The 26663-nt window shown below is 36.3% G+C and overlaps 1 protein-coding gene across 5 annotated transcripts in view; it reads left to right on the top strand.

Annotated features, from left to right (window-relative positions):
• csmd2 (CUB and Sushi multiple domains 2) overlaps nucleotides 1-26663 on the top strand; it is a 320658-nt gene that overhangs the window by 184449 nt on the left and 109546 nt on the right. For all 5 annotated transcript variants that reach the window (XR_007186350.1, XM_048201499.1, XM_048201498.1 and 2 more), the window contains 13 exons: nucleotides 5907-6010; nucleotides 6748-6860; nucleotides 12319-12501; nucleotides 13950-14276; nucleotides 15664-15858; nucleotides 16468-16606; nucleotides 17997-18184; nucleotides 21640-21828; nucleotides 22134-22250; nucleotides 24409-24624; nucleotides 24706-24894; nucleotides 26145-26314; nucleotides 26408-26564. Coding sequence is in view for 4 of the 5 variants with exons in the window: in XM_048201499.1 (XP_048057456.1) it covers nucleotides 5907-6010; nucleotides 6748-6860; nucleotides 12319-12501; nucleotides 13950-14276; nucleotides 15664-15858; nucleotides 16468-16606; nucleotides 17997-18184; nucleotides 21640-21828; nucleotides 22134-22250; nucleotides 24409-24624; nucleotides 24706-24894; nucleotides 26145-26314; nucleotides 26408-26564 (2287 nt within the window). In the remaining variant the exon portion in view is untranslated. The remainder of the gene's footprint in view (nucleotides 1-5906; nucleotides 6011-6747; nucleotides 6861-12318; nucleotides 12502-13949; nucleotides 14277-15663; nucleotides 15859-16467; nucleotides 16607-17996; nucleotides 18185-21639; nucleotides 21829-22133; nucleotides 22251-24408; nucleotides 24625-24705; nucleotides 24895-26144; nucleotides 26315-26407; nucleotides 26565-26663) is intronic.

Below are 26663 nucleotides of genomic sequence, written 5' to 3'. Positions count from 1 at the left end.
TTAGCATTCAAAAGTTTGGGGTTGTACGATTTTTATTTTTGAAAGAAGTCTCCTATGCACATCAAGGCGCATTTATTTGATCAAAAACACTAGTAAAAACAGTAATATTGTAAAACTTTTTTTTTTTTTTTTTTTTTTTTTTTTTTTTTTTTATAATGTAAAGTAACGGTTTTCTATTTTAATTTATTTTAGAATAATATTAACTAATGTGATGGCAACGCTGATTTTTTTTTTTTTTTTTTAGTACCCATTTCTCTAGTCTTCAGTGTCACATGATCCTTCAGAAATCATTTTAATATGCTGATTTTGTGCTCAAGAATCTATTATCACTGTTGAAAACAGTTGTGCTGCCCAATATGTTTCTGAAAACCGTGATTCATGTTTTTCAGGATTCTTTGATGCATTTATTTGAAATATAAATGAAATAACATTATAAATGCCTTTATTGTCACTTTTGAACAATTTAACATGTCCTTTTTGAATTTTAGGTTGAATCTTACTTACCCCACACTTTTAAACTGTGTATATAGAGCTACTCTTACTGGAAACTGAAAGCATTATCAAATTAACTGAAATATTTAATAAGCCAACACACAGTGGGACAGCTTTATGAATTCTGCTAGGGAAATCTAGGTAGCTTTCTGAGTGCACAGTTTCTATGTGGGCCTGCTAATAACTGTAGTTTGCAAGGAAAAGGATACACAGATTTTGAAAAATGATGTGCAATATCTAGATATCTACACTCATGAAAAATTGACAGTTATATTAAAGGAGAATGGAAGATAAAAAAAACTACATTGAGCAGCTACCGCAGGAGAGACAAAACTGTGGCACTCTATGTCGTGACTTTGGCGTCGAGTTCAAGGCCATTTTCTTACTCGCTTGCCAGATTTTCTTTATCTAGGTTCAAATAAATGGCTTTACAAATCTTTCCCCTCATCACCATGACTCAGTTGGGAGAGAAGGGGAGCAAGAGATGGAGGGCAAATGGAATGGGGTGGAGCGGCTCTATCAGTGCCCCCTGCTTTTTCTCTGCCTCCCAGTGCGCTATTTCATCCTGTGTGTAAAGGACAGTTCTGCTACACACTGTCACGGCTGGAGAGCGGGGGACAGATGAAGATGGAACATTGCTGTTTTTTGCTCTTTACAACCGTAATGACATTCTATTTTCGTTCTGACACAATAGTACCCGGAGAAGACGTGAGGTTAGCTGTGAGACTGAGGCAGAACTGGGGCCGTATGAAATGTACCTGACAATGAGCTTTTGATTTCGCTGCAGCTGGTTTGGTGCCCGAGCCAAAGACTCACAGTGTGGAGAGACCCCAGCAGCTGTTAAAGCCTTTAGCATCACAGTCAGCTAGAGTTTGACATTATTTAGCATTTGATGATGCATAATGAATAATTAAAAGTTAAGTATATTTTTAAGTATATAAGTTAAGTTTTGTTGTTGTTGTTGTTGTTGTTGTTGTTAAAATACACCACTTTTAATATGAGGAGACAACTATATATAAGTAAGCCATTTATAGGTTGAGTGTAAACAGTGGCTATGTGGTGCTGTCATAACATTGATTTGTTTGTTGGAGTGGTTAGACATTTAAACTTCTAGATCAGTCGATGAAGTGAGGTTGAGATGGGACCACATGCAATTAGCTGTTTGGTGAAGGATTTACCAGTCTGTCAGAACAATGGGAAATGCTTTAGAGACACTTGCTGCATCCGAAATCGAATACTTCCCTACTATATAGTATGAGGAAAAAACAGTATGTCAACAGAGCAGTGTCTCTGAATACATAGTATTCGAAAAACAGTAGGCAAAAAGTACCTGAATGACCTACTACTTCCGCCAAGATTCTGAAGTGCGCAATCGATGGACACTCCAATGTCCCATGAGGCCACAAGAGAGGATTTGTGAATGGAGGTGAAGCGATAGGTCACATGACATTGATAATACGGCGGGATTGGCAGCTACTGTATTGCTTTCACCAATTGGACTTTAGGAGAACTTTTGGGGTTTTTATAGATGCCAGACCTTATTGCCAAAACCTTTGCTAATGTTTAGCTTTTGGGGTATTAGCTAAAAATTACTAAATATTTCAACTTTTTTGATATTTTAATTATAGTTTATTTTTGGCATATCAGACTGAACCTTTGACATTATGCAAGTGTTAAAATTGTATTTAATAGTTTATTTAGGATAAACATAACATGCTAACTATGCTATGCAAATTAGCCTTAGCAAGACAGCATGCCATGTCATGTATTTCCAAACATGTTAAAAATCTAATTTCCACCCTAAAATGCTATTAAACACAATAAATGACATAGGGTGGACAAATTAATTAAGCTAGTGAGAGTATTAAAGTGTTAGTTCACTTAAAATGAAAATTACTCCAAGATCTCGCATCCAACCTTTATAATGGCAGTGAACGTGGTCAACGAGTTTGAAGCTCAAGAAAGTGCATCCATCCATCATAGTCGTATTCCACACAGCTCTGGGGGGTTAATAAAGGCCTTATTTATAATAAAGGCCATTAAAAAGCTTGGATGTGTCAATATAACTCTGATTGTGTTCATCAGAAAGAAGAAAGTCAAATACACCTAGGATGGCTTGAGGGCGAGTAAATCTTGAGGTAATTTTAATTTTATAGTGATCTAATCCTTTAAGAAGTTAAAGAAACACAAGAAAATGAGACCCCTATGTAATGACATTTGGTTAACAGTTTGATATGTCTAATCAGCCAAAACGAAGTAACATCCTGAAGTTCAGGAGGAGCCAAGTCTGTAATGCCCCGGAGCTACAGTTAAAGATGCATTTCCAACTCAAAGATGTCCATTCTATTTATGTCAACCGTGGTGCCTAATGACGAGTGCTGGAAAATGGCTGAACTTGGAACTAAAGAATGAGGGAAAACAGATAGAACTCTGCAGGGAAAAGCAGCATGTGGAACCGCACCGGGCTGAATCCCCCGCTCACAGACAAACATTAGCTCAGAGTCTAGACACTGTGTCTCTGCCTTAGATGGAGGGATCCCCAGAAGGCATAATAATAGAAAATAAGTTGTTCATGAGAAGACATGGCTGATTGCTTTTGTTGTCCTCTTCATTTTTTAATTATCAGTCTTCCTTTTGTTCTGTGCGCTATCGTCATCCAGCGGACTGGTATTATCAGCTACTCCACTTCTGCAGGGACTTCCATTTTGACAAAAAGCCTCGCTCTTCCAACAAGTCCCGCTCCCTGCTATGCAGTCTTTGAGCATTATCTCTCTCAGCTGCGAGACCATATTCACCATGTCTTTTGTCTGAAAGCCTCGGTGATTTATACCTATTAATGTATTGATGTACTCTATGCTGTTATTTGGTTTATTTGAGTTATACTCCCTCTAACATTCAATATGATTGTAATTTTTTCAGACTATTCTGAATATGCTCTGAAGGAGCTGTACTATGGTACATGCATCAGCTCAGCTTTCTGTGGTCACTGGGTTATTGAAACTGTTAATATATCTCAAGAAAAATGTTGCACTAACTCTTACACAACTGTACGGTAGAGTGGGGTAAATTGTGACACATCAAAGAAAAATAAGCTAAACCTAATACGCCAAATTATACTGCAAGATATAAACTTCCAAACTGTGATTGGAAGAATGTATTTATTAAATATTTTTAATAAAAATATGACTTCTAACAAAGTTACCCAGTCAATCATTTGAGAATGTGATCAATCAATCAATCAATATTGTTGTTTTTTATGTTTCTATTATTATTTTAAGAAATAAATAAATAATATTTAAATAGTGTTTGTAATAGTTATAATATTTACAATTAGATACCCCATATCCTATACTACCCCATAGCATTTTTTATTTGGAGACAAAAATGCTGCTTTTAATAATTCATGTATTATTTTTAGCCAAATCATTTAAATTTGATGTATATTTATTTAACATATGACATATATCTGTGTACCTGTTTAAGATAACACATACAATTTTACCAGTTTTTTAACAGTTATGTAGAATATTTACTTTGATGCTATATACATATGCAGCTGTACATGAACAATCATTTTAAAATGTGGTCACGTGATGTTAGTTTGTAAAGCTTAAGCCAGTTTAAGAGGTAGACAGAGTTCTGTTGAGTGAAATGGTTTTAATATGTAGTGATTGTCAGGTTTGGTGCTCTGCTTCAGAGTATCGGCTTGCTGGGAGCAGCCTTTGCATCATAATCACTCAATGAGTCAGCTGAGGATTGCCCCGCCCACAGCGCAGTCAGTCACGATCATACACACAGTTACCGTATCCATGCTACAGGACACGGTGGGATTCACCTGAGATGGGCGGCACACCCTCCTTTAAAGGGGTGAATTGAGAAAAGAACGGTTCAGAGGGGGTAAAAGAGGATGAAATCGTGTTCACTGGTAGTGTGACCTATACGAATGCTGGCACTCCACCCTTGGCACTTTTTGTTGCGGAGTGTGTTTACCATAGGACAGAATGCAATTTGCATTTATATAAGCTTTTTCATTAGGAGTTGGTCTCTGAACACTCCAAAAACATTAAGAATTTGGTGGAAATGTGGCAGGCAATTTGAAATGGGAGTCTAGACAGCGAATTTTGCTTATTTTATTCATATTTATTTTCACAGTGTTTCTTTTTCTGTGTGTGAGCAATAAACCTTCATATTCAATTGTTCATCTATCTATCTATCTATCTATCTATCTATCTATCTATCTATCTATCTATCTATCTATCTATCTATCTATCTATCTATCTATCTATCTATCTATCTATCTATCTATCTATCTATCTATCTATCTATCTATCTATCTATCTATCTATCTATCTATCTATCTCGATGTTAATTACACTGGAATAGTATTATCTTGTAGAATGTCAATAATCTTATAATCTTATAATCTTAAACCCTATTCGGACGGGACTAGTTTCACAGGGGGACGTTAGAGAAATTTCTGTTTCACAGACGTACTTTGAGATTTTAATCCCGTCCGAATCTGCCATGTCTGTCTTTTTCTCACACGACCTCTGTAAAAATTCCAGAGCAAATTACCTACTGTTTCGGCGGTCCTCAGAGAAATCTAATCCCGCCCGAATGCGAATGTCTGTGATTTCCGAAAATGTTTTTTCCAAAACGCTTTTTCTTGTGTGTTTTGGTCAACGTGAACTACCGTACAATCTCTCGCTATCGCGCCGGTATTCAAGTTTCTGCTTTTTGCCTATGCTTTTTGCGCACCGATAATGGATGTAGATGTGTTTGGTACACTGCAAAGAAATAAAAAAAAATAAATCAACAAGAAGAGCCAAATCACGTAAACTGTTAAGACTGGCTACTGTAATATCAGTTTCAGGTAAGATTACTCTTTAAAAAGTTAAAACTTTTTATTCCAGTGGGTTTATTATAAGAACCCAGTTCTATTAAATCATGATGATAAATGTATGTTTAGTTTTTTCACACTACAATTTTTAAAAAATGTTTACAAAACACTAAATGTGTTAGGACGTTTTACTTTATATTTCAAAGTGCATTCTGAACACGTGATCTTCTGAAATGCCCACATGTAAAACACAGACACTCCTACCTCGGTAATAAACACGGAGATGTTAGTCCCGTCTGAATCCGTACATAAAATCACAGACGTAGGTTGTAGGTTGATAAGAATTGTTACTCGTCGTTTGGAAACTAGTCCCGTCCGAATAGGGCTTTATATATATATATATATATATATATATATATATATATATATTATTATTTTATTATTTTTTTTTTTTTTTTTTTTTTTTTTTTTTTTTTTTTTTTTTTTTTTTTCATGATTGGAAAATGAATTATACTGCTTCACTACTGTTCTAACCAAGTTTAGAAAGCTGACTCTGATTCTTCACTGTGTGTAGGTGATCAAGTTGACTTTTGAGGAGTTTGACTTGGAGCGAGGCTACGATACGCTAACTGTGGGTGACGGCACTGTAATCGGCGATCAGCGGACAGTCTTTCATGTGTGAGTACTTTTGTTCCTCTTTTGCTTTCTTCTCCATCCTCTCTCAAACTCCTCCCAGGCTGTGTCTCCCACTCTTTACCTCTTCTCTGTGTGTGTATAAAATTCCCCCATCTTCTTTCATCTCATCGTCCTCTCTTTCTTCAGCCCCTTCATTCTCTCCTCCTCCTCTGCCATTTCTTCCTTTAGCCCCCCTCTATTTCATCTCATTTCATCACCCCTCTGAGCAGAAGTGTATGGCAAGAATACCCAGAGCTTTATTGTCAATCACAATGAGTCTCAATGTTAGAACAAGATCACTCCTGCTGCAAAAAGCGCATCACACGTTGATGCCCCATAATGCAGATTTGCACACCAGATGCTCTGGAAACGTTGCTGAGTGTGTTGTTATTAATTGTGCTGAAATTTATGGTCTTCATAAAGTTTTATCGATGCCATTTTATGTGCGCTCTCTGGCAGTGGTGTACAAGTGCTTGTGTTCCTTTTGAATGGCCCGGTGTCCCTGGGCGCTTTCTCTCTGGTTACTCAAAGTCCCCTGATGGTCTAATGTGCTTAATTAGCAGGTCTCATAAGCCCTTATGGACCCATTCCACAGATCCCTGAAGGCTAGTGCCGAGGGAATCGGGGAACTTCCAATGTTCCCTGAGAGGAGCCAAATGATATTGTACATATTGAAAGTGAAGAATCGCGGTTTTATTATGATGTTTCATAATGTCTGTCTCTCTTATTTTGATATGAAGGTTGTCTGGGACTACAACTCCAGATCTGGTGGTCAGTACCAGCCATCAGATGTGGCTCAATTTTAAAACGGATGACACGAGTGGCTCCTTGGGCTTTAAGGTTTCTTATGAAGGTAAGTTGAGGAAGCTCTTTGCATTTGGGTTCAGGGCAATGTAAGGAATCATAACTAGTTCTAATAATAATAATAATAATAATACTAATAATAATAATAATGTTTTTGTTAATATTTTTAGTATTAGTTATCTTATTGATGAGTTCTTTATTAATATTTTAGCGTAATTTTATTTGTTTTATTATTAATATTTTAGTATTAGTTATCTTATTGATTAGTTATTTATTATTATTTTAGTTTAATGTTATTTTTTAATAATAATAATTATAATGATGTCATTGTTTATGGTGTTATTGTTATTAATATTTTTTGTATTAATATTAAAGTTACTAGTTCTTTATTATTATTTTAGTTTTATATTTTATTTATTTTAATAATAACAATAATAACAATAGTTATTAACAATAATAATAACTATCTATCTTTATTATTTATTTATTTATTTATTTTCCCTCCCCCTTTTCTATTTCTCTAACATATGTCTCCCTATGATCAGATGGGTGGGCATGAAAATCCTTTAAATACGTATTTGTTCTCACTTTGTTCTTGATTGCATGTAATGTTCATGGTGAAGCAGACATGTTATAATCATGTTATAATCATTGGAAATCATTAAGGTCATTGAAAGACCTTATTATAGGGTCATCTTGCACCATTCGATCTCCTTTCAGCACATTTCTCAAATTTTTAGCTTTCTGCTATGTGACGCACTCATGGGGTATCTATCTGCTTAGAGTACGGGAACAGCGTGTTCTTTTTTAATTTCCTTTTCACTTTCTATTTCTCGCTTCACCATTATACCTTCTGCACATGTGGCGAGGGTCATCAAAGCAGCCTGTGATCATTTAACCTTGCTGGAATGAGGGCCATGGGACAGGAAGGATATCACGCAAAAGCGGCTAATAATTTTCGGTTTTCAGAGTGTATGTCTGATTGGAAATGAGAACATCAGAGCTTTCATACTGGCCCTCTTTCAGAATTGCACCACACATGGGGGGACTTTGGCACATTTTATAAATTACAAACCAATATTTGTTGTTAGATCCACAGTAAGCCTCCAGGCTCTGGGTTTTTTATGCTTTTATCTACTGCAAAAACATAAGACGAAAGTGGAGCAGTGTTCATACCCCCCCAACATGATTAAAACAATGAGAGACACTTAATGAAGTTGAGGATTCTCTTTGAACCTCTGCCTCCCTGCCTGCAGACATGATGCACCCCTAAATTATTGCATCTAAGATTTTCAGATTTTCAAGCATAATTGTTCAGAAAGTCAACGCAGACAATGCTGGTTTTGAGCTAGATCCATAAATAAGTAAATTTTATAGCAATTAATTAACTGCATTCATCAAAACTAATCACAGTTATCAGTATTTGCTGAGAAAATCCACCAAATGGAAATTATTCAAAGATATATTAGGGGCAAATCATTAATCATTGTGAGTAAATCATTCAATATACACTGCTATTCAAAAGTCTTGTTTGATCAAAAATACAATAAAAACAGTAATATTGTGAAATAAATATTATTACAATTTTAAATAACTTTTTATACTTTGTTGTTTATTCATGTGATGGCAAAGCTGATTTTGCAGTATTCAGTGACACATGATCTGCTCAAGAAACTGTAATGCTGCTCAAGAAACATTTATCATTATTATTATTATGACAATTTTTATCAATGTTAAAAAACGTTGTGATGCTCAATATTTTTGAGGAAACTGTTCATTTTTGGGGAGGATTATTTGAAATGTTTTGCAACATTATTAATTCCTTTAATGTACACATTTGATTAATTGAATGCATCCTTGCTGAATCAATATATTAATTTCTTTTAAAAAAAACAATTTTTTTTTTAAAACTTTGGTGTACATTACAAAAAGTATCTTTACATTAATACAAGTACATATAATGTTTGTTTTATTTCCATATTATTGAACATTTAACTTAATACTTATTCTGTCAGTGGTTGACAAAAATATATTTACATTTACACATGGTTACACCAAGGTAAGAGGAAAGACTTTAATGAATGCATATTTTCAGTTTAGTTTTAATTCAGTGTTTTGATTCATAATCTGAATTATGTGTGAGAGGCGAGCTCTGTTGCATGTCCTATGTGTTTATATAGCCTATATTATACACATATACCAATGTGAAATAGCTGACAATGGCAGGAATGCTTACCTCATCTTCCTGGCAACAGTCTGCAAAGAAGTTAGATTACATCAAGATTTGCTGGTCAATCATAACACATATTCAGGCATGTCAGCATGTTACCTTGCTCTGAGGCTAATGGACATCTGAGCATCATTGACACTCCATTCAGAACAGAGCATCATAACTCATGACAAACGCCCTGTTATAGTTAAAAATGTATTTACGATCTGATCTCAGCCATAAAAAAACAAAAATGACACACAGAAAGCAGGCATGCCAGGGGCATATCCTCTTCTGCTCTACCACTAGAGGATTTACATGTTTAAAATGTCTTTCACTTTAAATTCTCATCTTCTCGCTCGTTTTTGTTTTGCTACGCATATTCTGCATTTATATAACTCATAACTGGAGCTCCAAAGAGAAGTTGAACCATATAAATGTGCATATAAATGTTTCCAAAAATACAGTAAAAGCAGTAATATTGTGAAATATTATTTCAATGTTTTCTCTTTTAATATATTTTAAAGTGTAATTTATTCCTGTGATGACAAAGCTGAATTTTCAGCATCATTACTCCAGTCTTCAGTGTCACATGATCCTTCTAAAATCATTCTAATATGATGATTTGGTGCTCAAGAAACATATCTTATTATTATCAATGTTGAAAACAGTTGAAAACTGCTTAATATTTTATATATGCACTTGCAGATCCGCATCACAGCTTGTATTTCATGCTATCATATCAGTGTGGTCCTGCCCTGTAAATGTTTCTGGAGTGCATTTTGAGGATTTGAATTGTTATACTTGCTGAGATGTGGCTGAATACAGAAGGAGCATAGCCTATTTGCCGACCCCAGGTGCAGGTGAATTCTTATCTTGTATGATGTGTAAAGATGAATGGATTTATTTGCACTCATGCCTTCCTGAGTTATTAGTAATCCTTCATTAGGAAGTCAATGACTTCCATCTGTGTTCTCAGAGTTTAAAAAAAAAATGACAGATGAATAAATCATAGGAAATTTGAAATGGGTAAATAACAAATTCCGCCCCTTATGAAAGTGCACATGTCAGCTCTCATAGACAGTTTGTTTGTCACCAAGCAGAAGACAGCTGTAACAAAGTGTTAGCTGGGACACTTAAGGAATTACGCATACAAACATTTCCACAGGGTTGACTTGCTACATGTAACATTTGTCAGCTCGGAAGACACTTTCACAATCATGTTGCCTTAACTGGTTGATATGGCCAGAAGTAAATTCAGGGTGTAATTCCCAAGATACAGGATAGAGATTCAGTCCAGGTAGAGACCTGTCACGTGTCTGAAATCAGAAAAATGCTGCTTTTTCAGACAGTTTGTGGAGGTGGGAAGCATCAAATCACATCTGAATGTTTATACATTCACATCTCTGATCTACACAAAAAAGGTTCAGTTTGGTTCTATATAGAATCCTAGGGTTGACTCAATTCTAAAGAACCCTTTCTGCCAAAAAGGTTCTATAAAAAATGATATAGATATGCTTAATACTTTGATGTTTAAAGGGTTATTTCAATTTTGTCTAGTGATAAAGTATGTTTACACACTGCATAATTCATAAAATGTAATTAAAATTAAAAATTAATTAAAACAAAATGTGTTATGCTTTTTTAAAGCAAATATTTGCATGTGCTATGCATTTTAATCCTTATTAAAGCTCTATAGAGTTAGTAACATGCTAACAGCAAACTCTAAAGTCAGTAGTGCATTTGAGGTGTTTCCCATGTTTTAAACATTTTTATTAATAGTTATTATTTAAGCTACCCAAAAAGTATACTACTCAGCTCCATTTTTGTACCATGTCTACGTCAAACCAGCAGAAATCCACAGTCTTCCATAATCAGAACCGAAAATGTGAAAAAAGTTCAGTCTAGGTATCTCACGAGATCTCTTGTTCGCCTGTAGCACTCTCTCTGTCTCTGTCTCTCGGTAGCAGCGTCTTTCTTTCGCTTTGGCCTTGTGATTCTAAATGAGCCCTGACATATTGAGACAGGTGAGGGTATAAGGGAACAGAGTGGGAAAAAAAGACAATTCATTAGGAGAGCAAGCCATTCGCAGATGCCATTGGGGCAGCAATGAAGGCATGAATATGCTTTGCTGTCAGATGGTATAAGTAGTATAAGGCTTATATATAGCGTGTAAGTGTGTGTGTGTGTGTGTGTGTGTGTGTGTGTGTGTGTGTGTGTGTGTGTGTGTGTGTGTGTGTGTGTGTGTGTGTGTGTGTGTGATTTAATGCATCTTTGCTGAAAAAATGTTTGAACGGAATTTCTGGGGACACAGGACACAAGAGTTGCGTTTGTAGAGTGTGTTTGTCGCCATGTCGTCGAAACGCTGTTATTTTCATCCCGCAGTCCAATCACCGGGTCTGATTCCGGCTCAAATTGATAGGGTAAAATTAAAGACATGTTTACAATAACACTGAGCGCGTGCATCTCCACGTTATGGTAAGAGGCGTGACCTTTCCGGGCAAGATGCGCTAAACTGCTGTCGAATCACAACACAGGAACCGCTGGCACAATCAGAACTCGTTACGTATTTCTGAAGGAGGGACTTCATAGAACAAGGAAGTCATCAGCCCGTTTTTATGACAGTGGAAACAGCGGTATACAGATAAGTAAATTATGTGAAAAATACTGTGTTTTTTTACACGCGAAACATGAACACATGTTATATTGCACACTATAAACACAATCAAAGCTTCAAAAAAAACACGAAAAACGGGACCTTTAATAATAACAAGAAATGTTTCTTGAGCACCAAATCGACATATTAGAATGATTTATGAAGGATCATGTGACACTGAAGACTTATGATGCTAAAGTAATGATGCTGAAAATTCAGCTTTGATGTCACAGGAATAAATTACTTTAAAATGTTAAATTAGAAAAAAAATTGATGATAAATTCATTAAGTAATAATAATAATAATAATAATAAATCCAAGATGGCAGATGAGGTGCCAAATATTTGTGTATGCTATGTATTTGTATGCTTATTATTTACTGTAGAGAGAGATGCTTTACTGTAAAGAGAGATGAGAAAGTAACGCAATGAATATACAACTAAATAATTTGTCAGAATGAGCAATAAAAGAAGAACAAAAGTCCTGTAAATGGTCATCCTGGTATACAGAGATATTAACCTTACAAGTGACCTTTCTTTCCCATTACAGAACCTTGATGGAAACTTAATTTTGCAAAAAAAAAAAGAAAAAAGGATCCTGTCCCAAGGTATAAGCTATTTTTTTTGTTACTTCTTCTTCCAGAAATTGACCAGGGTGGGTGTGGAGACCCTGGAATTCCAGCCTATGGCAAGAGGGAAGGCACAGGCTTCCGACATGGAGACAAACTGTATTTTGAATGCCTTCCAGCCTTTGAGTTGGTGGGAAAAAAGAACATTACCTGCCAGAAAAATAATCAATGGTCAGCCAAGAAGCCAAGCTGTGTGTGTAAGTGACAGACCTTATCCAAAAAAATACATTCCACACCTACATGATCACACCTGGGAGGATGGTGCACCATTATTACTGTCTGAGGACGTCCGAAAGTGAATCTAATTGCAGTGTCTTTAGTACAGTATGTCCCCGCCAATGCTTGCTCTCAGTGGCTAAGCCATTAAATCATTAACTATGACTCAAGTTTAAGGCAAAGCGACAGTTCATTTAATGCATTTAGTTGCCTTATTTAGTGTATCAGGGTCTTATAATGAAGTTAGCGGATTTAACTGAACTGAAGAAAGCTTATTGAGAGTAGGTAAATCATTTGTAAAAATGCAGGCAGTTGATGTTCTTGTTTGCTTCCGCTAAGTATAGAGAAAGTTGTTTGTGCCATTTAAATGCTTGAATTGAGTGTCACAGCCTACAATGTTATTTGGCAGTTAATGCATGTCCAACTTGTTTTGATATTATTGTTCTTTCTCTATTATTTGGATTCTTGTATACCATCAATTTGCCTCAGACTGTAGTCATTTGTCACTATAATGGCTACCATCTTATTACATCAATGGAAATGCAGTTGACTCACAACTTTGTTTTCTGCTATTTTATGACATTATTATTAGCTCAGACTGCAAAGTCATTCATATGAGGTGGAACCGTAACGATCCGTCTTCAGTCCACCACTGAGCTCATTTTCATTCTCCCTATGGCTATTTAGTGATGCTTATTGCCCTCATCTTTGTTTGTCCCAAGTCCTGAAAATGAGTTAATGCCTGCAAATAATCCCACCAGATAAACACTCTTTTTCCCTGCAACATCTTCAGTCATTATCTTCTGTAACTGGCATGATCACAATATGCTAACAAAGGCATCATACCCCTAATATTTATTTTATTTACTTTTATTATTTTATCCACTCACTTGGTGCACTTTGCAGGCTAGAAAAACACTGTAGTTCTTTATGAAGGTAGTCCCCGTTAGTTTAGTGTTTATATACGGGTGGGGATTTCAGAGTAGCCTTCCATTGGTCAGACAAACAGAGTCCCACCCCAAACACACGCCATTGGTTGAGCCAATAAAGCTGTGTCAGGTTGCTCGGGATGCTCCAACAGACAGTGTTTGCTTACAAATGGCTTACCAAATCACCTTTAGGACAAACTAATAACAAAAAAACGAGAGTGAACATTTCATAAAATGTCTGTTCTCAAGGTCTGAGGGGTCTTATATCTAGAAGTTTTTGTTAAATGTCCTGCTATCGCAGCTTGCACATCCTCTAAGCTGTAATTTTTCCTCTCCTGTCTCACTGTGTTGTTTAAGCAACAACAAATGACCTCCCTATGCAATGTGAATTGATTTTAGCTTCAATGGCAGTTTTAATCTCCTGTTCGCCTCGCAGCTTGACGCACGACGCCTCCTGTGTTTAACAGTTGCTTTGTTTTATCTCTTTGTCCCTTTCTCAGTTTCATGTTTCTTCAACTTCACAACTCCATCTGGGGTCCTGCTATCACCAAACTACCCTCAAGAGTATGGCAACAACATGCACTGCGTGTGGCTGATCATCGCCAAACCCGAAAGCCGCATCAACTTAGCCTTTAACGACCTGAGCATGGAGAAACAATTTGACTTCCTGTCCATTAAAGATGGCGGCAAGGCAGAGTCGCCAATTCTTGGCACCTTTTCTGGAGATGTGCTGCCCTCACCAATCACTACCAGCGGCCATGTGGCCCGACTGGAATTTCTGACTGATCATACGTATACAGACCGTGGCTTCAACATCACTTTCACCAGTACGTTTTAAAGACAGCTCTATATTTGTGACTTCTTTTTCTTTCTTTTTTTCTTTTTTTTGTGGTAAAAATAAATCATTTATTCAAGTTATTTCGGGCAAACCTGTTCATACTTGATTATGTCTAACATCACATTGAAGTTGGAGACCAAAAAATCATTTTAAGATGTATAATAGATAATAGCGTTTAGATGTTTTGTCAGTGGTAGCATGCACTAAATTTTAAAAGTTTCTGGAAGTTAGAAGAGTTTAGAAGTTGTTTTACTTTATGAGATGGATTAAGAAAGTTTTATTTCCCCTCTAGGGAGAATTGTCTGTATATTGCAACTGAATATCTGTCGTCCTTCAGTAATCGCTATTCACGGGGCATAGCGTATGGCAGCAGAGTTGATAGATTCTTGAGTATCCATGTGAGGAAGAACAACAAGAGCCACAGATTTAATTAGAATTTATTTCCAAATGCATATATAATTAAATAAAGCCACAGTTAATTGAAGCTGTCGGGAGGTGATCCCACATGGTTTGACTCCCCATGTGCTGTGTTTTTGGGGGAGTGGGAGGGATGCTCCAATTATTCATGTTAATTAAGGAGATGACAAACTCCATCGAAGGGCTTGTTGGCACTTGATGGTGATGGATTATACACACACAATCTTGGTTTGAGATCCTTCTTGAGTCAACGAGTTAATCACGAAGAAGGAATTCATGCCCATCGCCTGACTGGAAACACAATAAGAGGATAAGTTAGTTTTGCATTTAGCATTAAGGTAAATTTCCATTGACAGTGTCCATGACAATGACAGTGTCAGTTGATGACAGTCGGATGCCTTTGGCAGATTTTTTATCCAAAAGGATACATTTTGTCTTTTTTTCTTGATCCCCGGAATCAAACCTTTGACCTTGGTGGTGTTAGAGCCACACTGTAGCAGGAATGAACAGATTTGCTGGAGAGATTTTGTCTGCTGGTAATACATCTTCTCTGAAGTCCTATCGATGGGTGCTGAGTAGCTCCAAGCTTTCCACTGAAGCAAGAAACTTGGGGAGGCACATAAATCAATATTTTGTTCTAACTAAAATGAATTAGTGTAGTTATACAGCTGAAACGATGAGCCGCGAAGTTTTCAGTTCAGTGGGTATATTGAGAACGCCCTTTTTAATTTATATGGGGCCTTGTAAAAGTTGTCCATTCATGAAAACGAACTGTTTTTAACAAAATGTGTATAGGCAGTGGACAGGGATACAAAAAAGATACTATACCTCAAATGTTCTGGTTAAATACAGTAAACAAAACTGTTTTTGCTGTGCCCAGCTTTTTGCCCATTTACGTAGGTCAAAGTTAGCATGTAGTTCTCTTATGTATTTCATTGTTGTTTTTTTCCCCCCTGCAGCGTTTCGGCACAACGAATGTCCCGACCCTGGTGTTCCAGTAAACGGAAAGCGCTTTGGTGAGAGTCTACAGCTTGGCAGCTCCATCTCTTTCCTGTGTGAGGAGGGGTTCATGAAGACCCACGGATCTCAGACTATCTCCTGCATTCTCAAAGATGGGAATGTTGTGTGGGACAATGCTGTGCCACGTTGTGAAGGTCTGTCCTCTCTCTAATAAATAAGCACATTTCATAATTCACAAGATTGCTTGTAACAAAAACAAAATGTTGTTGTACTTCAACTCTGTTTGCACTTCACTGAACCCTTCAGAAGTTTATTCAATTTGTTTTTTTTTTTCATTAAGTTCATTCAGAGACCAACAGAAATGTCAGTGGAACAAAAACTTACAATCTGTATTTTCGTATGTGCTCAAGATGTATTAACTGTCTGAATTCTCAGAAACAAAAATCACATCCTGTCATTTAATGAAATGCACTGTTGTATGCTGCAAATCATTTTATGACATTTATCAAGCAATGCCTTTTATAGATGTCCTTCAGCACACTGAGTCAAGAGATGAGATCATCCGCCTTCCATTGAACACGTTCTGCTTCCAGATTTTGCATTTTAGGAAGAACACTAAATGACTTTTTTTGTTTTGTGTATTTGATTAACCAGACTTATCTACTATCACTAAGCCTAACAAGTTTATTTGTACTTTTGAATCAACTGAAAATCACAGAAAAAGTCCTTTGTTCTCGGTCAATTTAGCAATAAAGTAACAATTCTAAATCTTTTTCTCTGTGTTGTCTTCTCCTGTTCTTTAGCTCCATGTGGTGGAAACCTGAAGGCTTCTAGCGGCATCATTCTGTCCCCAGGCTGGCCTGAGCTTTATAAAGAAGCCCTCAATTGTGAGTGGATCATCGAGGCCCCACCAGGATATCCTATTAAGATCATCTTTGACAAGTACGTACAAGACTTCTCTTTTCTGAGCTGCCATGTTGTTCTTAATAAGCCTCCCTGTTTTATTTCCCTTCCTATATTTCATTCTGTTGGTTATCATCATTTCATAAATAGGTCACTAGTGCACTGCAGATGTTCACTGTAGACTTGGAATGAGAGAATCCGGCTATTCACTTTCACAGGGATTCATTCAGAATCAATATTAAAGGATTAGTTCACTTTAAAATGAAAATTACCCCATGATTTACTCACCCTCAAGCCATCCTAGGTGTATATGACTTTCTTCTTTCAGACGAATACAATCAGAGTTATATTAATGATCACCCTGATGCTCCCAAGCTTTATAATGGCAGTGCACGGAAAACCACCTGTTTGAAGCTCAAAAAAAGTGCATCCATTCATTATAAACACACTCCACACGGCTCCGGGGGGTTAATTAAGGTCTTCTGAAGTGAAGCGATGTGTATGTGTAAGAAAAATATATAGATTTAGCATGTTATAAAGTAAAATAACTAGCTTCCGCCAGACCGCCTTCCGTATTCAATACGGACATTTATTACTTTTTTTATTTTTTATTTTTTTTACTTTACTTTTTAACGTGTTAAATATGGATATTTTTCTTACGTAAACTTATCACTTCACTTCAGAAGGTCTTTATTAACCCCCCAGGGTCATGTGGAGTACGTTTATGATGGATTGATGAATGCACTTTTTTTCGAAGCCTCAAACAGGGTGTTTCTGTGCACTGCCATTATGAAGTTTTGGAGCATCAGGGTGATTAATAATATAACTCTGATCATATTCAGCTGAAAGAAGAAAGTCATATACACCTAGGATGGCTTGAGGGTGAGTAAATCATGGGGTAATTTTTATTTTAAAGTGAAGTAATCCTTTAATATCTTTCACCTCTGCCTATATGGAATGACTTTATCCAGAGTCATTACATGCTTGTTGAACATTTAATTAAACAAACCATAGGCATCAAATGCTTCCCTTCACAGCTAAAAGAGCATTAGTTTTGTTTAGTTTTTTTGTTTGCTTTTTGCTTTGTTTTGTTTTGTTTTGGTCCCTGAGTCTTCTTCATTTATATGTGTGCAGTATAAATGTTTGCATCTTCTAACAATTGTTGTTGTTGAGATAATGTTTCTGAGGTGAGGCTGGTGGGATAGCTGATGTTTTCTGTCTGACTGTGGGTACAGTAAGCAGCAGGGCTTTAGTGGACCACTGCTGCAAGAAACACATGCCACTTTAGAGTGAGCTGGGTTTTCAGTTTGAATGATGTAGTGTATCTGTTCTGGCTCTAATACTGTATGTGATATCCTGCAGGAACATAAAAGAGTAGGACTTCTTGTGAAGCTACCATGCTGATGCATAGCACTGTTCTGATCCACAGATTCCGGACAGAGGTTAACTATGATGTTCTTGAGGTACGGGATGGACGTTATCCTTCTTCCCCTCTGATTGGCAGTTACCAGGGTACACAGGTCCCACAGTTCCTCATCAGCACCTCAAACTTCCTCTACCTGCTCTTCACCACCGACAAGAGCCACTCCGACATCGGCTTCCGCATCCGATATGAAAGTATGATAGTCTTCTATTGTATTTATTATTTGATCTGAAAAGGGCCATGGCATAAATTTCAGGAATTTTGGTAACACATTTGTAATTTAAATTTGTAATTTAAAGTCTGTTCAAGCATGTTTACCACCTTAGACGTTTATATTGAAACTGCTACACTTGCAAAAACCCATGGCTAAAAAAGTTCTACTACTTTTAGGTTTAAGGGCTACAAATTAAATAGCTTCATTCTATAATTACGCAATGTTATCCAGTAGTCTTTAACACACTTCGTTAGAGAATGCACATGGTAGAATATCACAAAACTATTAATTGCATTGTTCAAACTAAAACACGTGATACTGTAAGTGTAATTTATGTTCAGTGTCTTACAATGCTGAGAATTTAGTCAAAGTGTGCTAGTTAGATAAAGCTTGATATTATCTTCTCTTTAATGCATTTCATGGCCACGATTACAAGGATCTGATAGCACTGATACCTGTGAATACAAGCAGCTATGAAGGCATCATTATAAATAATAGCCACATGCTCTTTACTATGCAGCGATTTTAATCAAGTCCTGTAATTATGATATAATAGGATGGTGATTAAGCTGTGAGATGATTTCAGTCATGCGCAAACACATGACACATGCAACATTACACTGTACACGAGCACATACACACGAGACTGCAGAATTAGCTCCGTCACAGTGTTGTGAACTGAAAGAATGGCTTTTATGCTGGTATGACTCATGTTTGTAACCTTTTCTTTTTGTTTCTCTCTAAATCTCAGTTCATCTTAAATTATTGAGTACATCAACTCATGCAGAAAGTGCTGTTGAAGAATTATGCAACTTTAGAATGATTCGAATAAGCACAACAATTCCATAAACTTTTTAGGGGCTTAAAGTCTGGTCAGTATTGATAAGATAATAATTATTTTGTTTTGACCAAGAAGTTAACAAATAAATGGAATATATTAAAATGCTATTCAATTTTGTCTAAAAAAAAAAAAAAAAAAAAAACTAAAAACTTAAACCAGTCATTTTAAATGTGAATTTAGGCGTCACAACATTATAACATGACGTGGATTTTGACATTTGGTACGATTATATTTAACAGTGAGTATTTTTAAACAATAAGTGAGCTTTAGATGACAGCAAATGTAATCTAAATATAAAAATAGGGGAAATTACCATTCACAGTTACACATATATGTTATGGAATGGTTGTATAATGATGTGCACAATCAAGGAGATCCTTTGGAAAACATATAATCAAATGAAAACACAACCAGAAGAATAAATTACAACCAAAAACACAGTCAAACAACATCATGCAACACCAAGAACAGACTGAAACTGAGGGCTTAAATACAAAGAAAACAGGGGAGCTAATGAGGCTAATTAATAAGACACAACTGGAAAACAATGAATGATAATTAAGGTGACCATGAGTGGTGTGAAGCTGAACAAAGGAACCAATGAAAATCAAATAGAGAGTCCAAAACAAACAGACATGTGACAATATAATACTGGCTGATATATTTCTGATAAATTAAAAAATATGATAACACTTTAAAATGAGGTTTCATTTGTTAAAGGTGCCCTAGAACGTCTTTTTAAAAGATGTAATATAAGTCTAAGGTGTCCCTTGAATGTGTCTGTGAAGTTTCAGCTCAAAATACCCCATAGTTTTGTTTTTTTTAATTAATTTTTTTAACTGCCTATTTTGGGGCATCATTAACTATGCACCGATATATAGGTTGCGGCCCCTTTCATTCCCCCTGAGCTCGCGCTTGCCTTGAACAGCATAAACAAAGTTCACACAGCTAATATAACCCTCAAAATGGATCTTTACAAAGTGTTTTCGTCATGCAGCATGTCTAATCACGTAAGTATAGTATTTATTTGGATGTTTACATTTGATTCTGAATGAGTTTGATAGTATGCTCTGTGGCTAAAGCTAACATTACACACTGTTGGAGAGATTTATAAAGAATGAAGTTGTGTTTATGAATGTAACGATGTTCGTAAATGTGGGAAGAAGGAGGCGGGAACCGGCGAACGTTGAACCAAACTTTAATATAAAATAAACAAAGAACAAAACGAAAGTAATGCCGGCAGACCCTCGCGGACGTCTGCCGGCCACACAAACATAATAAAACATAACGTAAAGTCCAGGCCTGGTCCTCTCTCGTCCTTCACTGATGTCGCTCCTCCTTTTATGCCTCCGGAGCTCCTCCGTGAGAGACTCGAGGCCGGCACGCCTCGCAGGTGACGCTCATTATCACTCGCGTCACCGGCCTCGCGCCGTTCCCTCACGGCTCTCGCCCGCCCTGCTCGTCACAATGAATTATACAGACTGCAAGTGTTTGATAATGAAAATAGCGACGGCTCTTGTCTCCGTGAATACAGTAAGAAACGATGGTAACTTTAACCACATTTAACAGTACATTAGCAACATGCTAACGAAACATTTAGAAAGACAGTTTACAAATATCACTAAAAATATCATGATATCATGGATCATGTCAGTTATTATCGCTCCATCTGCCATTTTTCGCTATTGTCCTTGCTTTCTTACCTAGTCTGATGATTCAGCTGTGCACATCCAGATGTGCTGCCCTTGTCTAATGGCTTGATCATGAGCTGGCATATGCAAATATTGGGGGCGTACACCCCGACTGTTACGTAAAAGTCGGTGTTATGTTGAGATTCGCCTGTTCTTCGGAGGTCTTTTAAACAAATGAGATATATATAAAAACGAGGAAACAATGGAGTTTGAGACTCACTGTATGTCTTTTCCATGTACTGAACTCTTGTTATTCAACTATGCCAAGGTAAATTCAATATTTAATTCTAGGGCACCTTTAACATTAGGTAACTACATTAGTTTACATGAATAATGAAAATTACATCTACCTTTATTAATCTTAGTTGATATCAATCTTAACATTTACTAATACATTTTTAAAATCATAAGTTATATCCGTTAACATTAGTTAATGCACTATGAACTAACATGAATATGAACATTTTTTATTAACTAAGTATAACAAAGGATAATAAATACTGTAAATATATTGTTCATTGTTAGTTCATGTTAACTAATGCATTAACTAATGTTAACAAATTAGACCTTATTATAAAGTGTTACCAAAAATATTGACCAATAACTGTAATATTGGCCTGATAATATATAAATGTAAGAGGACAATATCACTAAATAAATGCTAAATTGATAGAAGTTAATACTGAATAACTTTTTAGAGATTAGTATTATTTTAATGGCCGATTATTATTTTTTCTATTTTGGTCCACAAACACAAACAGTCCCAGACAAGTCAAAATAATAATTTGTATATTAATAATAGTTTATAATGCATTTAGGATAAACTCTATGCCATGAAAATCCACCTGGGTGAATCATCATATGTTGTTTTCCACATTCATTTTTGTCTATTCTACTCTCAAGCCTTGCAACTCCAGTCGGACCATTGCGTTGATCCTGGAATCCCAGTCAACGGTCAGCGCCATGGCAATGATTTTTACGTGGGGGCATTGGTGACGTTTAGTTGCGAAGCAGGATACACCCTCAGTGACCACGAGCCCCTCGAGTGTGAACCCAACTTCCAGTGGAGTCGCCCCCTGCCCAGCTGTGATGGTACGGTCCACTCTTTACTAAAGGACACATTAAGGTACAGGTCATTTATTCAAGCGACGATATCGCTCCCAGACTGGAAGGGCCTTTACGGTTTGAAGCTACCCTTTCCACTCCCTTCTCCTATTCCACTAGGCTTTGAATATTTAAGGCCATTATTGATTTTTCCCCTTGGGTAATGATAGGAATAATTTGCCTCCATATGTTGATGTCCTTCAGAAGGGCACTTCCTGTAATGTTTGTTTTAGCAGGATTGAGCTCAGCTTTTTGACAAATAGTCTTCTTTTTTTTTTTTCTCTTTCCTCTAGCACTATGTGGAGGGTTTATTCAGGGGAACAGTGGCACTATTCTGTCCCCTGGGTTTCCTGACTTCTACCCCCATAACCTCAACTGTACCTGGATGATTGAGACTTCACATGGTAAAGGTGAGATCACTTTTTGTAGATGGTTCTTTCTTTGACAGCAATAGACACACAGTATTCTAAAATGTCACATAAACACTACACTGTAAACCCGAATAAGTTGGCAAAATGCAAAAAATTGAGGTAATCAGTTACAAATTTTTTTTTTTTTTTTAAGTTGAGAAATTCAAAGTTTAAATAAGCAGAACTGGCAGATTTCAATTTTTTACTTATAATTGCTCTTAACTTGAAATTTTTGAGTAAGTTAATTCATACATTAAACTTAAAATTTTATATATATATATATATATATATATATATATATATATATATATATATATATATATATATATATATATATATTCATTTTAGCATTTATTCCCACTTTCAAATGTCATGGCAAAGCATGCTGGGAAATAGAAATTCCAGCCCAGTTTTAGATAAATTTAAGTTTGTCTAAATTAAAAGAAACAAGTTCATAAAACTTAAATACTAAAAAAAAAGTTAAAATACTAATAAAATAATAATAAAAGTTAATTTGATTGAACTAATTTGTTTAATTTCAGTTACTCAAACTAATTATTCAAACCAACCCTACTCAAACCAATTAATTATTTTTAGCAGTGTAATATGTTTACATGTCTTTATTGAACACATATGGTAAACAGTACGAGATGGAAAAAGTTTGGATTTAATAAACATGTCACCCTCTTTTGTCACCCTCTATATATTAATGTCACCCTCTATATATTAATGTCACCCTCTCACCCTCTATGTCACCCTCTACATATATTAATTTTAGCATTTATTCCCACTTTCAAATGTCATGGCAAAGCATGCTGGGAAATAGAAATTCCAGCCCAGTTTTAGATAAATTTAAGTTTGTCTAAATTAAAAGAAACAAGTTCATAAAACTTAAATACTAAAAAAAAAAGTTAAAATACTAATAAAATAATAATAAAAGTTAATTTGATTGAACTAATTTGTTTAATTTCAGTTACTCAAACTAATTATTCAAACCAACCCTACTCAAACCAATTAATTATTTTTAGCAGTGTAATATGTTTACATGTCTTTATTTAACACATATGGTAAACAGTACGAGATGGAAAAAGTTTGGATTTAATAACCATGTCACTCTCTTTTGGCATCTACAACCTCATCCAAATGGTTTCTGTAATTGTAGATCAGACCTGAACAACAATCAGGAGGAATTTGCACCGTTTCTCTTTACAAAAGTGGTTCTGATGTCTACGGCATGAATCACTCTCCCATGAGGTCATGCCAGATCGTTTCAGTCCTTTTGAAGGTCACTCCAGAAGACACATTTTCTACTTTCATTTTTCCTTCTATGATAACAAGTGGTTCAGGACTTGAGGCATCTAAAAACCATGATGGCCCACCATACTTTAATTTTGAAATCTCTTTTGTTTTCCCTAAACAACTCTGGTTTGATCTGTCCTCTGTGGAACATCCACATGCTTTTGTGGACTTCAAACAAGTGGTTTTGATTCTTCTCCCACTGTTCTTCTTCCAGCGTTTTCTGTATCATAATCACGTTGACTGAAACGTTAGCATGTTCCAGATATTTCTGTAAGTCTTTAGCTGACATTCTAGTATTCTTCTTGCAAGAACGCCCACTCCTAGGAAGAGAAGCTGTAGCTTGTCTTACCGTCAACTGATAAACATCAAGGCTTTTTAGAGATATTTTTCAAACCTTTTCTAGCTTTATGTAAGTCAACAAACCTTCCTCTTTGCCGTTCAGAGACCTCTTTTGTTCGAGATGCAGTTCACATGAGGCAGTGCTTCTTTTGAATAGCAAACTCCAAAATTGAGCATTTCTTTTTTATAGAACAGAGCGGCTCTGACTAACACCTCCAATCTCATCTCATTGATTGAACAGGTTAGCTGACGCCAACTTTTGGAGAAATCATTAGCTTAGGGATTGACATGCTTTTTCCACCTTGCACTGTGAGTGTTTACATGGTGTGTTCAGTACAGAGTTGAAAATGTATCATTGCTTGTGCATTTTGTCTACTGTAATACATTTTTAGGACTAGGAATCCAGGTAAATCCAAAGGTTTGACATGTTTTCCTGCAACTGTATGTGGCTGAAGCCTTTATGAACTCTTAAACCGTTGATATATATCTAGTGTTTTTCTTCTCCTCTCATTCTCCACAGGTGTCCAGTTTACCTTCCACACCTTTCACCTGGAGAGTCCGCACGACCACCTTTTAGTCACAGAAAATGGTAGTTTCTCTCAACCCCTGTGGAGATTGACCGGGTCTACGCTGCCGCCCCCTCTCAGCGCTGGACTCTTTGGCAACTACACCGCTCAGATCCGTTTCCTCTCAGACTTCTCTGTGTCCTATGAGGGCTTTAACATCACTTTCTCAGGTAGAGAGCTTTGTAAAGTCGCTCAAACAACATGACATTTATAAGGCTACAAAATATCAATCCTTCTCCTGCTGCTTTCAGAATACGATCTTGAGCCTTGCGAAGATCCCGGCGTCCCCCCCTTCAGCACTCGTAAAGGGCTGCAGTTCGGGGTGGGGGATGCGCTCATCTTCTCCTGTTTTCCGGGGTATCGTCTCGAGGGGCCTGCGAGGGTGGTGTGTCTAGGGGGGCGTCGGCGGGTGTGGAGTTCCCCTCTGCCAAGGTGTGTTGGTAGGTGGTCACATGCTTTTCATTTTGCTTTGTTCGCAAATTATACAACATATTTCCCCTCATGTTCTTAGAGACGCATGCTTACGCACAACACATTTCAGAGTGCACTAAAACTACATATCTCAAAGTAAATGGCTAAAGCAGCCCAATTTCAGAGTTCTGCTGGATGCCAGATTCACAGACTCAAGGATATGACTCACCATCTAAAAAAAGAGAGAGAGAAACAGAACGAGAACGAGCTCCAACCCCAAATTCTGTCTAATGCTTAATCAGCATCAATATAATGGTAGATATCTGCATATAAGTATATTGGAGGCCAGACTTCTTCAATTATTTTTTTGCTGGAATAACTTAGATGCTAAATTTAGAATTTAATTTGTTAACATTATGATTTTGACATTCAAGTTGAAGTAAGTAATTAGGTATTATGTCTTTTCTGCTGCAATATCTGGCTTATCCTTGCATCATATTTGTTTATGACTCTTGTGGAACTAGGTCAGCTCATTTCTAAACATATGTTTATGTTTTTGTCAATGTGCTTGTATTTAAATGTGCACATTTAAATAAATAGCAAATAGTTCATTACACTTAAGGCCTTTTGGGTATACCTAATATTTTTTCTTATCAATTTTAATCAAGAAAAATCATGTTGTTAGTAGTGATGCATGACATATTGATCATATACAGTATCAGTTATTGACCGATATTTTTTTTTTTTTTTTTTACCGGGATATTTAATAGTTCATCTAATGCTCATATAAAATGAATAAAACACTTTTAAAACACTATTTTAATAACACTCTTTAATGTAATATTTAGGAAATCTCAAAATTAAAAACCATTTTTCATAATGTACATTATAATGTTGTGATGACTAAATGACTTGTAGTACTTAAAACACTTAATTTATCAGTTATCGTCCATAATATCACAATAGTTATTAACCCAGAAAAGGTATCATGTATAATTAGCTTTGCATCTCTAGTCAGTTGTATTTAATTATTTGCATTCGCATCTTATCAGAACAGACCTGCAACCCTCGCAGCATTATCATTGTCATAAAGTTTAAATTTCAATTTGTGTGGTTTAATATTCGAGCAGAATTAGGTGCAGAAATTGATTTGCACTCATTCAGAAACACACAATACCCCCTGTCTGCCAGCATGAGTGTATAATGTTTGTGTGTGTTTATACTGAGATCACGGGTAATTCGTCAGAGGTCATTTGACTTCTTACCTCCCTTTCTGCAGCTGAATGCGGATCATCTGTAACTGGGAAACAAGGAGTTTTACTCTCTCCAAACTACCCTGGTTATTACGGTAACAATCATGAGTGTATCTACTCCATCCAAACCCAACCCGGTAAAGGCATCCAGCTCCGAGCACGGGATTTCCGCCTGGAGGAGGATGACATGCTTAAGGTGTTTGTGACTTAGTGTGCATTTGTGCTTGTGTATAATGTTTGTTTGAAAATTCTGCAATGACTGTATGGGTCTGTTTTATGTGTCTTTCAGGTGTATGATGGTAACAGTAACGGTGCTCGACTGCTGGGAATATTCACAGGCACAGAGCTGATGGATGTCACTTTAAACAGCACGTCCAGCACCATGTGGCTAGAGTTCATTAGTAATAGTGACAATACCAGCAAAGGTTTTGAGCTGCACTTCACCAGTGAGTAGCACACTGACATCTGTCAGCAGTACAGTTATAGATAGATAGACTGATTGATTGATTGATTGATTGATTGATTGATTGATTGATTGATTGATT

This window comes from Megalobrama amblycephala, linkage group LG9 (genome assembly GCF_018812025.1).
Source record: "Megalobrama amblycephala isolate DHTTF-2021 linkage group LG9, ASM1881202v1, whole genome shotgun sequence".
Classification (NCBI taxonomy): domain Eukaryota; kingdom Metazoa; phylum Chordata; class Actinopteri; order Cypriniformes; family Xenocyprididae; genus Megalobrama; species Megalobrama amblycephala.
Note: the sequence above shows the minus strand (reverse complement) of the source record. Positions and strands in the feature narration are given on the sequence as shown.